General features: G+C 43.8%; 1 protein-coding gene across 1 annotated transcript in view; it reads left to right on the top strand.

The window, feature by feature from the left end:
• The window catches only part of PLB1 (phospholipase B1), a 123,751-nt gene that overhangs the window by 43,572 nt on the left and 66,419 nt on the right, over positions 1-13,760 (top strand). The window contains 6 exon segments of the mRNA XM_054021455.1: positions 2,582-2,640; positions 5,901-5,974; positions 8,001-8,044; positions 8,902-9,010; positions 11,736-11,787; positions 13,245-13,325. Of these exon segments, the coding sequence (XP_053877430.1) occupies positions 2,582-2,640; positions 5,901-5,974; positions 8,001-8,044; positions 8,902-9,010; positions 11,736-11,787; positions 13,245-13,325 (419 nt within the window).

The following is a 13,760-nucleotide window of genomic DNA, read 5'->3' as shown; positions in this document are numbered from 1 at the left end:
GATATATATATACACATTCTTAAGAAGTCAAGAAATAAATCAGATGAAGGGAAAACAAATGTTGTGCATATAGAACATTTTTAATGTAGCAAGGTCAATATATGCATATTGGTGCATTGTCTTATATTAAAATGAGAATCTTCTTTCAGTTTTATTTGTCTCACATCACAAATTGAAATATAGTTAGGCATGGCAAAATTTGATTTTTATTTTATTATTTAGACAGATATCTTTATTTTAAAGCATTTTTCTATTTTTAGCTATTTTAAATGTTCACGGTTGTGCAAAATTATGGGTTTTAAGCATTTCACCCCCTATTTTTATCCATTTAAATTTTCACAGTTGAAGGAAACTATGGCAGGGGGAATCAGACAATGGGGGTGGGGATCAGACAATTATTTGATAGTAGATGGTGAGATTTAAGGCTTCAGAACCGTTCAAACACATGTCAAAATGTACAAAGTAAATATCTTTAACTCAAACTCTTAAGTTCTCAAGCTCCTTTTTTTCTTTGCCTATCTATAAATTTCAATTATTGATGAAAATATTGTCTTTTGTCGGTTTTTGTGTACAGTGAAATTGATGTTTACCAACACTTACCAATAAAGATCTAATCCTTCCAAGCCTAAGTGTAGGCCAGATTTTTCAAAAGAGCTCAGGGTTGGATTTTTAGGTGCTCAGAACTCACAACTGGGTCAGATTTGCAAGAGAGCTCGCATTCAGGCACCTAAATGTGGGTCGTATTTTCAAAAGTGCTTAGCTCAGCACTCACCATGCTGAACTCTTGAAAATCTGCCCACTTATTATTTTGATGCCTAAACGGAAGACTGGCTTGCTTGAAAACCTGGTTTATAACGCTAAGTTAAATAACCACACAATAGGAGAAAATATGTGATACTTTTTCAAGTCCAATCTGGAATCTTAAGACTTCTGTGTGTTTCTCTCCCAGATGGATTTTGGTTTCCTTTTAAAAGCTGTAGCAATACCAAGCACCACTGCTGTCAGTGGAGCTGTGCCTGTCCTCAGTCCATTTCTTGGATCTTAATAAAAATTTTACTTTGGATCGATGTGGAGGGAAATCCCTTGGCCTTCTCACTGTAATTGGTTTGCAGCAATGGGATCAAGACTTGGCCCGATGACTAGGGTTACCATTCGTCCGGATTTACCCGGACATGTCCTCCTTCTTGTGTTAAAAATAGCGTCCGGGGGGGAATTTGTAAATCACTAAAAATGTCTGGGATTTCCCCCCCATGCAGAGCGAGGCGCGGCTGGGAGGGCTGCAGGAAAGTCAGCCGCTCGCATGGGGCTCTGGCAGCCAGAGCCCTTCCCCCGCAGCTTGCGGGACTGGACTCCGGAGCAGCTGTAGAGCTCCTCCTCCCCCCTCCCTCCCTACCCGCATTCTGAGCCGGCCGGCCTGCCGGGCCGTTTGCATCGGGCCTCAGCAGCTCCTCCTCCCCTGCAGCCCAGCGGCCTGCTCCGGCAGCACTGGGTGGGGTGGGACCGGGTTGTGTGTTGCGCTGGGGAGCGCAGCCACGTGTCCGGCTCCGCACAGAGCCCAACACCATGTTCTGAGCGGCAGGGTAAGGGGGCCAGGGGGCAGGAGAAGGGGCGGGGAGATTTTGGAGGGGGCAGTCAAGAGACGGGAGGGGGGTCAGGAGTTCGGGGGCGGCTTTTTGGAGGGGGGTGGAGAAGGTTTTGGGCAGTCAGGGTACAGGTAGGGGGTAGGGTCCTGGGGGGCAGTTTGGGGGGGGGTCTTAGGAGGGGGCAGTTAGGGAACAAGGAACAGGGAAGCTTAGGTAGGGGGTGGGGTTCTGGAGGGCAGTTAGGAGCAGGGGTCCCAGGAGGGGGCAGTCAGGGGACAAGGAGCGGGGGGGGGGTGTTTGGGAGTTCTGGGGGGGGCTGTCAGGGGGCAGGGGTGTGGAGAGGGATTGGAGCAGTCAGGGGACAGGGAGCAGAGGGGTTTAGATGGGTCAGGAGTTCTGGGGGGGGGCTGTCAGGGGGTGGGGAGTGGTTGGATGGGGCGTGGGAGTCCCAGGGGTCTGTCTGGGGGTGGGGGTGTGGATAAGGGTTGGGGCAATCAGGGTACAGATAGGTGGTAGGGTCCTAGGGGGCCAGTTAGGATGGGGGGAGGGTCTCAGGAGGGGGCAGTCAGGGGACAAGAGGCAGGGAGGCTTAGGTAGGGGGTGGAGTCCTGGGGGGCAGTTAGGGGCAGGGGTCCCAGGAGGGGGCAGTCAGGGGACAAGGAACAGGGGGAGGGTTGGGGGTTCTGAGGGGGGTGGGAAGTGGGAGGGGCAGGGGCGGGGCTAGGGCAGGACGGGGGCGGGGCTCCTCCCGTCCTCTTTTTTGCTTGCTGAAATATGGTAACCCTACCGATGACTGCCCTCCTAACTGCTGAGTATTCTGATCAATGCCAGTATTTGTCAATTTATCATTCCAAGCACCGAGGGTCAAGATTACCTGGCCTAGCATGAATATTGAATTAGAGTCTCTAGAATGCTTTATATTTATCCCAAAGAAAAGTTCTTCCAATACAGTGTGATTTGACACTTCCCTTCACCTCCCAATCTTTTTTTTTTCTTAGTTCACAATTTGAGGCCAGCAGACATCAAGGTGATTGGTGCCCTGGGGGACTCGATCACAGTAAGTGCAGATCACTGGATAACCATAGCTGAACTGAATGAAACAAGGACAGACGTGAATTCTAATGAAAGAGAGTAGTACAAACACCGTTATTCTCTGTTTGGCTAATCATGTTCTCCATGCTGTCTTGTACCATGGTCCAACTATGACTATTAATCACCTTACAGGTCTAATCTTTCTATGTGCAGAACTCCCATTTAAGTCAACAGGAATGCTGCACACAGAGGACTGGTGGATTATGTTGCACATCAGATAAAAACAGTTAGGGTGAATTTGCTATAATTGCATACATTTTTACAGTTCATAGCTAAAATCCCTAGATACCTACCTTCCTAACAAATAGTAAGCAGCATAAACAAAATGTGCCAGGTGGTTCTCCAGGTGGTATAAGTTGGCATAGTTCCACTGGAGTCTATCTCCATCTCAGTATTTGACCCAATGACTGAAGAGCCAGAGTAACATAGATCAGATGTTGTGTATACTGCACCTCTGTGGAACAATAAGCAGACTTCTTGTTCAGGAAGATTGTGACTGTCACAGTTCAGGGCAACTGTATTTCCCCATCCATGGTCTAGCAAGGGCACTCACTCTAGGCTCCCAGTTTGTCAGCTGTCACCTCTCTTGGAAGGAGACCCAGGATTCTCTCCCTCTTGACTGGGGTTGTTCCAGGCTGCATGGTTCACTGCCTACACTGTGAGTTTCCCAACAAGCCAGACTGCCTAAGCAGGCCTGCTTTGCTTTCTCCTCAGAGGCTATAAACAGTGTAATTGCCTACAGTTATAAGGTACCACACAGCCCTTTCTAAGCAAGCACATTTATTATTAATCAATACAGAGAAAACATATTTCAAATAATACAAGGACCTGAACTCATGCTAATAGACTTACTAGTGATCACTCTCAACTAAACAAGGACTCTGGCAGGTGATCAGTCTTTCAAATCCCACCAAGCAGTGTTTCTGTGGTTACAAGTTCATAACAGAGGGGTAGCTGTGTTAGTCTGAATCTGTAAAAAGCAACAGAGGGTCCTGTGGCACCTTTAAGACTAACAGAAGTATTGGGAGCATAAGCTTTCGTGGGTAAGAACCTCACTTCTTCAGATGCAAGTAATGGAAATTTCCAGAGGCATACTGATTTATACCTGCCTCTGGAAATTTCCATTACTTGCATCTGAAGAAGTGAGGTTCTTACCCACAAAAGCTTATGCTCCCAATACTTCTGTTAGTTTTAAAGGTGCCACAGGACCCTCTGTTGCTTTTTACAAGTTCATAACAGTTGTTACTCAGAACAAGCACACAAGAAGTAATTCTTCTGCTCTACTCCATGCTGATAAGGTCTCAACTGGAATACTGTGTCCAGTTCTGGGTGCCACATTTCAGGAAAGATGGGACAAATTGGAGAAGTCCAGAGGAGAACAACAAAAATGATTAAAGGTCTAAAAAACATGAGGAAAGACTGAAAAAAAAATTGGTTTGTTTAGTCTGGAAAAGAGATGACTGGGGGTTGGGGGACATAAGTTTTCAAGTATATAAAAGGTTGTTACAAGGAAGAAGGAGAAAAAATGTTCTTTTTAACCTCTGAGGACAGGACAAGAAGCAATGGGCTTAAGTTGCAGCAAGGGCGGTTTAGGTTGGACATTAGGAAAAACTTCCTAACTGTCAAGGTAGTTAAGCACTGGAACAAATTACCTAGAGAGGTTGTGGAATCTCCATTAATGGAGGTTTTTAAGAGCAGGTTAGGCAAACACCTGTCAGGGATGGTCTAGATCAGGGGTCGGCAACGTTTGGCATGCGGCTCGCCAGGGTAAGCACCCTGGTGGGCCGGGCCAGTTTATTTACCTGCTGACGCGGCAGATTCGGCCGATCGCGGCCCCCACTCACCACGGTTCGCCGTCCTGGGCCAATGGGGGCGGCGGGAAGCCACGGCCAGCACATCCCTCACCCACGCCGTTTCTCGCTGCCCCCATTGGCCCAGGACGGCGAACCGCGGTGAGTGGGGACCGTGATCGGCCGAACCTGCCGCGTCAGCAGGTAAATAAACTGGCCCGGCCCACCAGGGTGCTTACCCTGGCGAGCCGCGTGCCAAACATTGCCGACCCCTGGTCTAGATAATACTTAGTCCTACCTTGAGTGCAGGGGACTGGACTAGAAGACCTCTCGAGGTTCCTTCCAGTCCTATGATTCTATTCATAGGTTAGCCTTTTCTTTATACAGCTGGTGTCTTTGATATTCAGAGACGGCGAATAGGTAATCAGCAGACAGTGCTTCTCTCCTCAGAGTGTACCATCCAAAGGTTGGGTCTGGAGGTGGGAATTTGCATTTGCTTCCCTTGAGTATTTCCTAGGAAACCCACTCAACTTTGTTTGCCCCAAAAGTTCCTTGTTGTCTGGCATGTAGTTTTGACACTCATAACTAAGTCTGCGTGTCTGTCACGGAGATCATGGAAGTCACGGGAGGGGGCTCAGGGCTGGGGCAGGGGATTGCGGTGCAGGGTGGTGCCCACCTCAGGGGTGGGGCTCCCCGAAAGTGGCTGGCATGTCACTGCAGCTCCTAGCTGGAGGGGCTAGGGGCTCTGCGCGCTGCCACCCACAGGCACCACCCCCACATCTCCCATTGGCTGCGGTTCCCAGACCGGGACTGGGAGCTGGAGTTCATGGCAGGGGCAGCGCGTGGAGCCTCCTTAGCCTTCTGTCCCACTAGGATCTGCAGGGATACATGCAGATGGGTAGGGAGCCTGCCAGCCCCACCAACTCTCTCCCCCCCCCCAGCACGAGCAGGATTCCCAGGTCACGCACCACTGCCTGGCCCCCTCCCAGCACCAGCAGTGGTCCTGGGCCGCATGCCACCGCCTGCCCCACCCCACCAGCAGGAGTCCCGGGCTGCATGCTGCCAGTGTATTTATTCTTATTATCTTAAATGAACTTAGAGCTGTTTTGGAAAGTTTAAAAAATTTTCAACAAAAAGGGACAAATTGTCCCTGAAAATGTTCCCATTTTTGACAAGCTCTAAATTAACTTCCTTTAAAAGGCAATCATATCTAATGTGGGTTACACCTCTGCGTCATCCCATCAAGAATTGACAGGCTAGGTATGATTCAGTGGTGTGGAACTGAAATACCCTCAGTCCTTTTAAGAACAAATAATGTATCTGGAGTGTAGCTTGGCTCATTAACCCTCCTTCTAATTGCTTTCATTATGATCAGACAGAGTGGATGGCTTTATTTGGAAGGTCTATTCACTCTCTCCCTTTCCCTTGGTATCAGGCAGGCAATGGGGCAGGGTCCCAACCAAACGATGTTCTCGATGTTCTGACACAGTACCGAGGTCTCTCCTGGAGGTGAGTGCCCTAAAATTCTGGCCCATCTAAATGTTTGTTTTTGTCCTTGGAGAAACTGTCATGGTCTCTGAACTCTGGGCCCTATGGCTGCTGAGATACATTTCTCGTCTGGCATAAGAATCTCACTTGGCTACTACTAAAAACACTGGAGAGAGCCTGTTGTGACAGGCTGACAATGTCCTCCTGAAATACCCTAGCCAGTTAGCAGGTTTTGATCTTACTAGGAAATAGTTAAGTGGGTTTTCCTGACTCAGGTCAGGTCATAGTCACCTGCCTCTGAATATAAAGGAAGTGCTCTCCTGAGAGGATCTAAGGTGTGAGCTGAGCACTCCCAAGGAGCATTCCAGCCTGGGGAGGAGCCTTGAGCTAAACGTAGTTCTTATTCATTTGTGGTGATAAAGCCAAATCCAAAGAGGGGAGTGAGTTTGGCTTCACTCTCTGTGTGGACTTTGTTTTAGAGCAGGCTGGGAGTGGCACCTGTTCACATCTGCGTTCTTGATAGGGAATAAGATTTTCATTCATTTGAACAAACTTCAGCCCTCATTCCAAAGCTCCAGCCTTGCATATGCACACCTCCCATCCAAAGTCAATGGGAGTTCTACCCGCAAATGGACTGCAGAATTGGGTCCTCATTGCTTCTCTCACTCCACACAAGGTCAATATTTCTCCTGACCCTTTCCCCACTCTAGCTACATTATACAATGCAGCCACCAGTTACAATCAGTACAGGCCTAGGCTTGTACATCTGGCACTGATATTTACTACACAGTTCAAAAGCACCATATTGAGAATAACAGTATTCTCTATTTTTTTGTAACTATGAAAACTTTTGTGATTTAACTGTAATCGCAGCATGTTTTCCCCATCATTTCTCACTCGTGCATTTGTAATTAGAAATATCAACCGTGTGGTGTATTAAAATGCCCTCATTCCAGATTAAAGGCACACTGTAAAAGTAATATAGGCCCAACTTTTTAGGCTTTATTTTTTAAGGGAGAATTTCAAAAGAAATCTTCATAAAAATCTAATAAACACTTTTTAATAATGTAACATTCCACATTATTAGAAGCAAAATTACAGGAAAATTATTAGTGCAGGAGAAAGTGTAAATGTATATAAAGAGAAACTTTATATACATTTCTCTGACCAGTCTAGTTTCTTTCTTCAAACTGAGTGAAATGGAAAAATATATATATATACAGTGATCACTCTTTAATCCAGTAACCTCAGATTTATGAACACCTTGTGAATGGAGGTTGTTTGTAACTCTGAACAAAATGTTATGGTGATTCTTTCAAAAGTTTACAACTGAACATTGACTTAATAGAGCTTTGAAACTTTACTACGCAGAAGAAAAATGCTGCTTTTAGCCATATTAATTTAAATGAACAAGCACAGAAACAGTTTCCTTTTTTTTTTTAAGTAGCTTACATTTAACATGGTACGGCACTGTATTTGCCTTTTTTTTTTTTTTTGGGGGGGGGGGGGGGGAGGAGAAGTCTCTGCTGCTGCCTGATTGCATACTTCCAGTTCCAAATGAGGTGTGTGGTTGACTGGTCAGTTCATAAGTATGGTATTTGTAACTCTGAAGTTCTCCTGTCTTTACAATGTTACCTATTTACTAACATTACCAGTATACAGGCATAGTATGAATACTATAGTCATGATAATAACTCACAAAGGATAATTGTATATATTTTAAAGGGAAACACTATAGCAGAAATGGTGGCAACTACATTCAATGTTTAAAATTCTCTAATTTCTTTCACTGAAAAGTTTTTGACATTCTGTTTAAATGACACCTTTGATTTTCTTGTGGTGAACGTGCAATGTGAGGTATGCACAGAGAGTCCGTCTTTAACAAATTTTATAAACAATAAGGACGTGCAGCCTGTAATTTGCTTCATATGTGTATGTATGCACAGAAACAGCATTAGGGGAAACTCTATTACTTATTCTAATACCTTAGAAAGTAAATACTGTTGACTAAAATTTTTGAAATATTTTGTTTATTTCCATATAACAGTGTTGGAGGAGATGAAAACATAACCACAGTCACGACACTAGCAAGTAAGTGCCTGTTTTCCTAACCTTGGCATATTTTTGAGCTGTTTAATAATTTAAAGAACAGACATGAAGAAAGGTTTACAATTTTGCAGCACGGCACACTCAATCACTTTACATTCACTATCTAATGGTGAATAAACTTTGCTTAACAGCCACCACAGTAATTTGCTGTGCATGACATAACAGTATGTTTTGTAATTCCCTGGGAATTCAATATTATTATCGGTATATTATTCTGTCTGAGGTACTTTGGGAATGGCTGACTCAAATTGTTTTAGTCCTTAGAATACAGAGACTACTTACATAACTTTTCTCCTTTGCCCATTAAAAAAAAATCTTAAATGGAGCCAGGCTGCAAGATTTGGATTTCATATGCCTGAATGTTCAAGGGTGATTGGATTTGGAAGGTTTTCAGCTCACTATAAAAGATAGGATCCATTTACAAAATTCAGATCCAGATTAGCACTTTAGTTTTTAACAACTCTGAAGATCTGGGAAGTTTAAACAGAGGGTTTGATCCAAACATATCTCTAAATTTACTGTGAGTATGTAAGAGTTTGTAACTTGATTAATATTACATAGTCTTGTATTACTCAGCAAACTGATCAAAATGACATTGCCGGGTATACTGCCCATGTTGTGCAACAAGTTGAAATAGACATCTGCATTCATTAAACTGAGTAATCTGGAGGTGAAACAATAATTGAGTGGTGAGATTTTTTCACCCACAGTATATTAACAGTTACCTTCAAGTTATTAACTGAGATCTGCTAAAGTCCTTCTGGGGCAAGTTCTGGTTTTAGACTCCAGCTCATTACCTGCTGAATTAAGTTACATTTCATGGATCTCTTCTTTTCCAGATATTCTTCGTGAGTTTAATCCTTCCCTTCGAGGGTACTCCATTGACAAAGGGAACCAGGACTCACCTAATGCCTTCCTGAATCAGGCTGTGGCAGGAGATCGCTCAGAGTAAGTGAGGACAGATAAATACTACTACTTTTTTTTTTTTTAAATGGGGAGTAGATTTTTTTTTTTTTTTTAAGTTCCAGTTAGAGAAGTGCCAAACCTGGAACGTTCTTACAGGTCTGTGAACACTCCAAATGTCAGTGGTTTAGACATAAAATGGAATTTAGACACCCCTAATGTGTGATTTTGAAAACTTGGCCAATAAAATGTGCAGAACCCAAACTCGTCCTCTGTACTTCATCTCTAGCCTGACAGCTAAGAAATTTGCTAAGGGCCAGTGTGGCTTTCCTAGGCGTAGTAAAGGAAATCTTAGCAGTAACAATATAATATTTTGCCCTTCTATAGTACTTTCATCCAAGGAGCTCAAAGTGCTTTACAAACATTGACTAATGAAGCCTCATAGCCCTATAGTGAAATAAATGTTATTCCCACTTGACAGAGGAATGTGAGGGAGACTTGAATGAGCTTGTGAATTGGAGTATCAGAAATAAGATGAAATTTAATAGTGAAAAGTGTAAGGTGATGCACTTGGGGATGACTAATAACAATTTTAGTTACAAGATGGGGACGCATTCGTTAGAAGTAACGGAAGAGGAGAAGGACCTAGGGGTCCTTGTAGACCGCAGGATGACTATGAGTCGACAATGTGATGTGGCGGTGAAAAAAGCCAATGCGGTCTTGGGATGTATTAGGCGAGGTATATCTAGTAGGGATAAGGAGGTCCTGCTTCCATTGTATAAGGCGCTGGTGAGACCTCATTTGGAGTACTGTGTGCAGTTCTGGTCTCCCATGTTTAAAAAAGATGAACTCAAACTGGAACGGGTGCAGAGAAGGGCGACTAGGATGATCAGAGGAATGGAAAACCTGTCGTATGAAAAGAGATTAGAGGAGCTTGGGTTGTTTAGTCTGACAAAACGAAGGCTGAGGGGGGATATGATTGCTATCTTTAAATATATCAGAGGGATAAATACAAGGGAGGGAGAGGAATTATTCCAGCTTAGTACTAATGTGGACACGAGAACAAATGGATATAAACTGGCCGTGGGGAAGTTCAGGCTTGAAATTAGACGAAGGTTTCTGACCGTCAGAGGGGTGAAATATTGGAACGGCCTTCCGAGGGAAACGGTGGGGGCGACGGACCTGTCTGGTTTTAAGATTAAGTTAGATAAGTTTATGGAGGGAATAGTTTAATGGTAAAACATAGTAGCCAAGGAAAACCAAGCAATGGTACGTAAATAGCATAATGGCCAACAAGGGTCAGGCTAGAGACTCTTGCCTACATGCTCGGGGTCTTACTGATCGCCATATTTGGGGTCGGGAAGGAATTTTCCTCCAGGGTAGATTGGCTGAGCCTCTGGAGGTTTTTCGCCTTCCTCCGCAGCATGGGGCAGGGATCACTAGCAGGAGGGTCTCTGCCGATTGAAGTCACTAAAACACAGGATTGGGGACTTCAATGGCAGAGTCCAGGGAAGGGTCTTGTGGCCTGCAGCATGCAGGGGGTCAGACCAGATGATCATAATGGTCCCTTCTGACCTTAAAGTCTATGAGTCTATGAGGGGCGGAAGAAATCCTGGTCCCATTGAAATCAGTGGGAGCTTTGCCATGACTTCACTGGGACCAAGATTTCACCCAGGAATGCTAAGGGACAGAGAGGGTATTGAGCAGCCGAAGGTCAGGCCATGGCAGAGTTTGGAATAGAACCCAGTTAGACTACGTTCAGTCTTCAATGAAATTCATGTCAACCCTTTCTCTTCTTATTGTAAAGGTTCTTTGTTTATATTAATACATCCAAAGGGCTAATAGTTCCTTTTTTCTGCCCTTTTTCCTTTTTTCTGGATTTGGGAATTTATATATGTGTCAGTGTGTACTGCGCAGGTTGATGCCATATAACTTCTTAGAACAGTTAATCTCACAGAGAGAGATAACTCCCAGTAAGTGAGAGATCTCTATGGCTGCTATCACTCAAAGAGATTATCCTGGTCGGCTGTATCCTTCCAGTTGTCTGTAGATTGAAACAAAATAAAATCGAAGTATAAAGAGGGGATTTTTTTATAAAAAGGTGTAATTACAAGAAATGAAAGACTGTTTCTGAATGCAATTCACTGGGAGGCCATTTTTTAAATTCCCTTAAACCTGCACAGCTCGCAGTGACTCTTCATCCCATTGGAAAGGGCTGGATTTCTCTGTCTCTCTCTCACAGCTCATTGTCACTTTTCTAACAGCACTGGTCATCGGCAGAGATGATGGAAGGCAATCTCACAGTGGCACTTCCAGCCACCAATAGTCCAGGGAGGGTATGACTGAACTCTAGTCTTAAACTAACACACTCTGCTATTTGAGGTCCTTTAGCATGGGTAACCTTTTGCCTGACCAGGAACCATCCTCTTAAAGCTAAAACCTTCAAATACGCTGAATTACAATAGGCCAGTCCCACCCCAAATGTATTTCCCTCTTCAATCGGGGATGCTGCACTATGTTGCCCTCACACAGCACCCACAGTGCCAGATGCCTGATGGATGCTAAATGTTTCTTCACTGTTTCTCCAACTCCAGATGTGGCTTATTTCTGTAACTATATTTAGTCCAATAAAAGCTGCAGCTGGAGTCTTCAGTTCAATACCACGTTGTTTGAACGGGTTGTCATGGCCTCTGCTCATTCATCTGCTTTTCTCAATGCCCTGTTCATCATGAAATGTTCATCAGTCGTCTTCTTCTTTTTTAATATTTAGGAATGTCCCTTTGCAGGCGAGGAGACTGGTGGACCTGATGAAAAATGATACTGTGAGTCTTGGCTGGCATGAATATCTTTAAGTAGGATGCAGCTGTCTTGGGTCATTAGTCTCTAACAGTACAGCAGATCAACAGTAGATGTCAGGCAGAAATCTATGGGTAGGGCAGTGATAAAGTGGATAGAATGCAACATCCCTCCGTGCAGTGTATGTTTCAGCATACCATCAAGTAGGGCTTTTTGTCTTCATTACATAAAGGGTTTTTTTACAGTGAGATAACTAATGCATGCTAAGTTTCAGAGTAACAGCCGTGTTAGTCTGTATCCGCAAAAAGAAGAACAGGAGTACTTGTGGCACCTTAGAGACTAACAAATTTATTAGAGCATAAGCTTTCGTGGACTACAGCCCACTTCTTCGGATGCATATTACCTTGCTGTAAAATCCAAGTGGAGACACATTTTTACCATTAAGAAGCTAGGCAACTTGGTCTACGCGATACCCCAGCTGGTGGTTGACTTTGTAGAGCTTAATTCACAATACAACTACAGCACCTTGTCTCCCTAGCTAACATGTTAGTTATCCTGTGGTTTTAAAAAAAAAAAGCCCAACTTCTTTGCAGTGAAGACTTTAGTCTGAGTTCCCACAGCAGTTGCCTCCAGCCATCACCTTTCTTGGAGTGTTGTCCTGTTGTTCCCTCCCTCCAAACCAGGGCCTTACATTGCAGACCTTTTCAATTAACTAACTGTGATCACCTCATCAGATCTGAACTGCAGTTGTGTCCCCTGAGAGAATGACAGGATTAGCCAGTGACCAGCCAGTTATCACAAAGTTTGTTTTATTCAGAACAAAAACATTTCAGAGAAAGCATATCTTAAAAACAATAAACAGCTTATACACATGCCTAACTTACTAAGTGGTCACCCATCTTCCACATGGAGACCTGGAAGATCTAAAAATACTTCAGGTCTTCTGCAGGGCCTGTGTCTGTGGTCACAGTCTTATGTCAGTTCTTGATAGTGTCTGACTCTCCTCAGGTCAGGGCTGTCATTCTGTACAGATTCAAGCCCTTTGTGTGTTTTGAACCAGGTCATACCAGTGGTGTCTCTTCCTCAAGGTAAACTTAACTGACATTTTATCTGTATTATTTCTAATGGAGATTTGCATTAATTACCCTCCATTGCTTTTAGTTCCTGCAGGAGATGTACTTATCCATTTAGCCAGGAATACAATCACTAACAAGCTCATAAAGATACATAAAATAAAATTAAACAGTAGTCTTTGAATATTCCATGATTCCATCGCATCACATCTGTCACCACAGTGCTCAAAGCCTCTCAGCCATGACCAGAACTCCATTGTGCTAGATGCTGTACAGACACACAGAAGGACATAGTCCATGCCCAAAAGATAAACTTAATTCTCTTTTAACTTGTTGCAGGGCAATTTTTTTCTTATCTTATCTTATCTTATCTTCTTTATTTTATTTTTTTATTTTTTTCCTGAATACAGAGAATAAATTTCCAGGAAGACTGGAAGCTCATAACACTCTTTATAGGAGGAAATGACCTGTGCAGATTCTGCAACGATCCAGTAAGTCACTAGAGATCTTAGATCTGTCTTTTATGTGAACTTGCAATGTCATTGTTACTTGGTACATTTTGGAGAGTGGAATAGTGGAGCTCAGCTAGGTAGACTTAATGGACCAAAACTGGCTAGGCCACACATGGACAGTTCTCAGCATTGCTCTGAGACTTGACAGTCATTCCACCTGAGATTGAGATAAAGTAATGTAATACCATTAAGAACTGCTATTGATTATTTGATTGTAGCTACTTTATTTTGCTACAAACTAAGATAACTTTCTGTTGATCACATTAGGTTTTTCCATATGTAGATAAGATAATAAACTGTCAAGGATTTTTCCCATTTCATCTTACCAGTGTGCTGTATCTTTTTCCCTCTCACATGCTACCAGCATCCAACATGATACGTTTACCACCAGATACCTGGACATGAGAGGGGTTC

Source organism: Malaclemys terrapin, chromosome 3, assembly GCF_027887155.1.
Source record: "Malaclemys terrapin pileata isolate rMalTer1 chromosome 3, rMalTer1.hap1, whole genome shotgun sequence".
Lineage (NCBI taxonomy): Eukaryota > Metazoa > Chordata > Testudines > Emydidae > Malaclemys > Malaclemys terrapin.
Note: the sequence above shows the minus strand (reverse complement) of the source record. Positions and strands in the feature narration are given on the sequence as shown.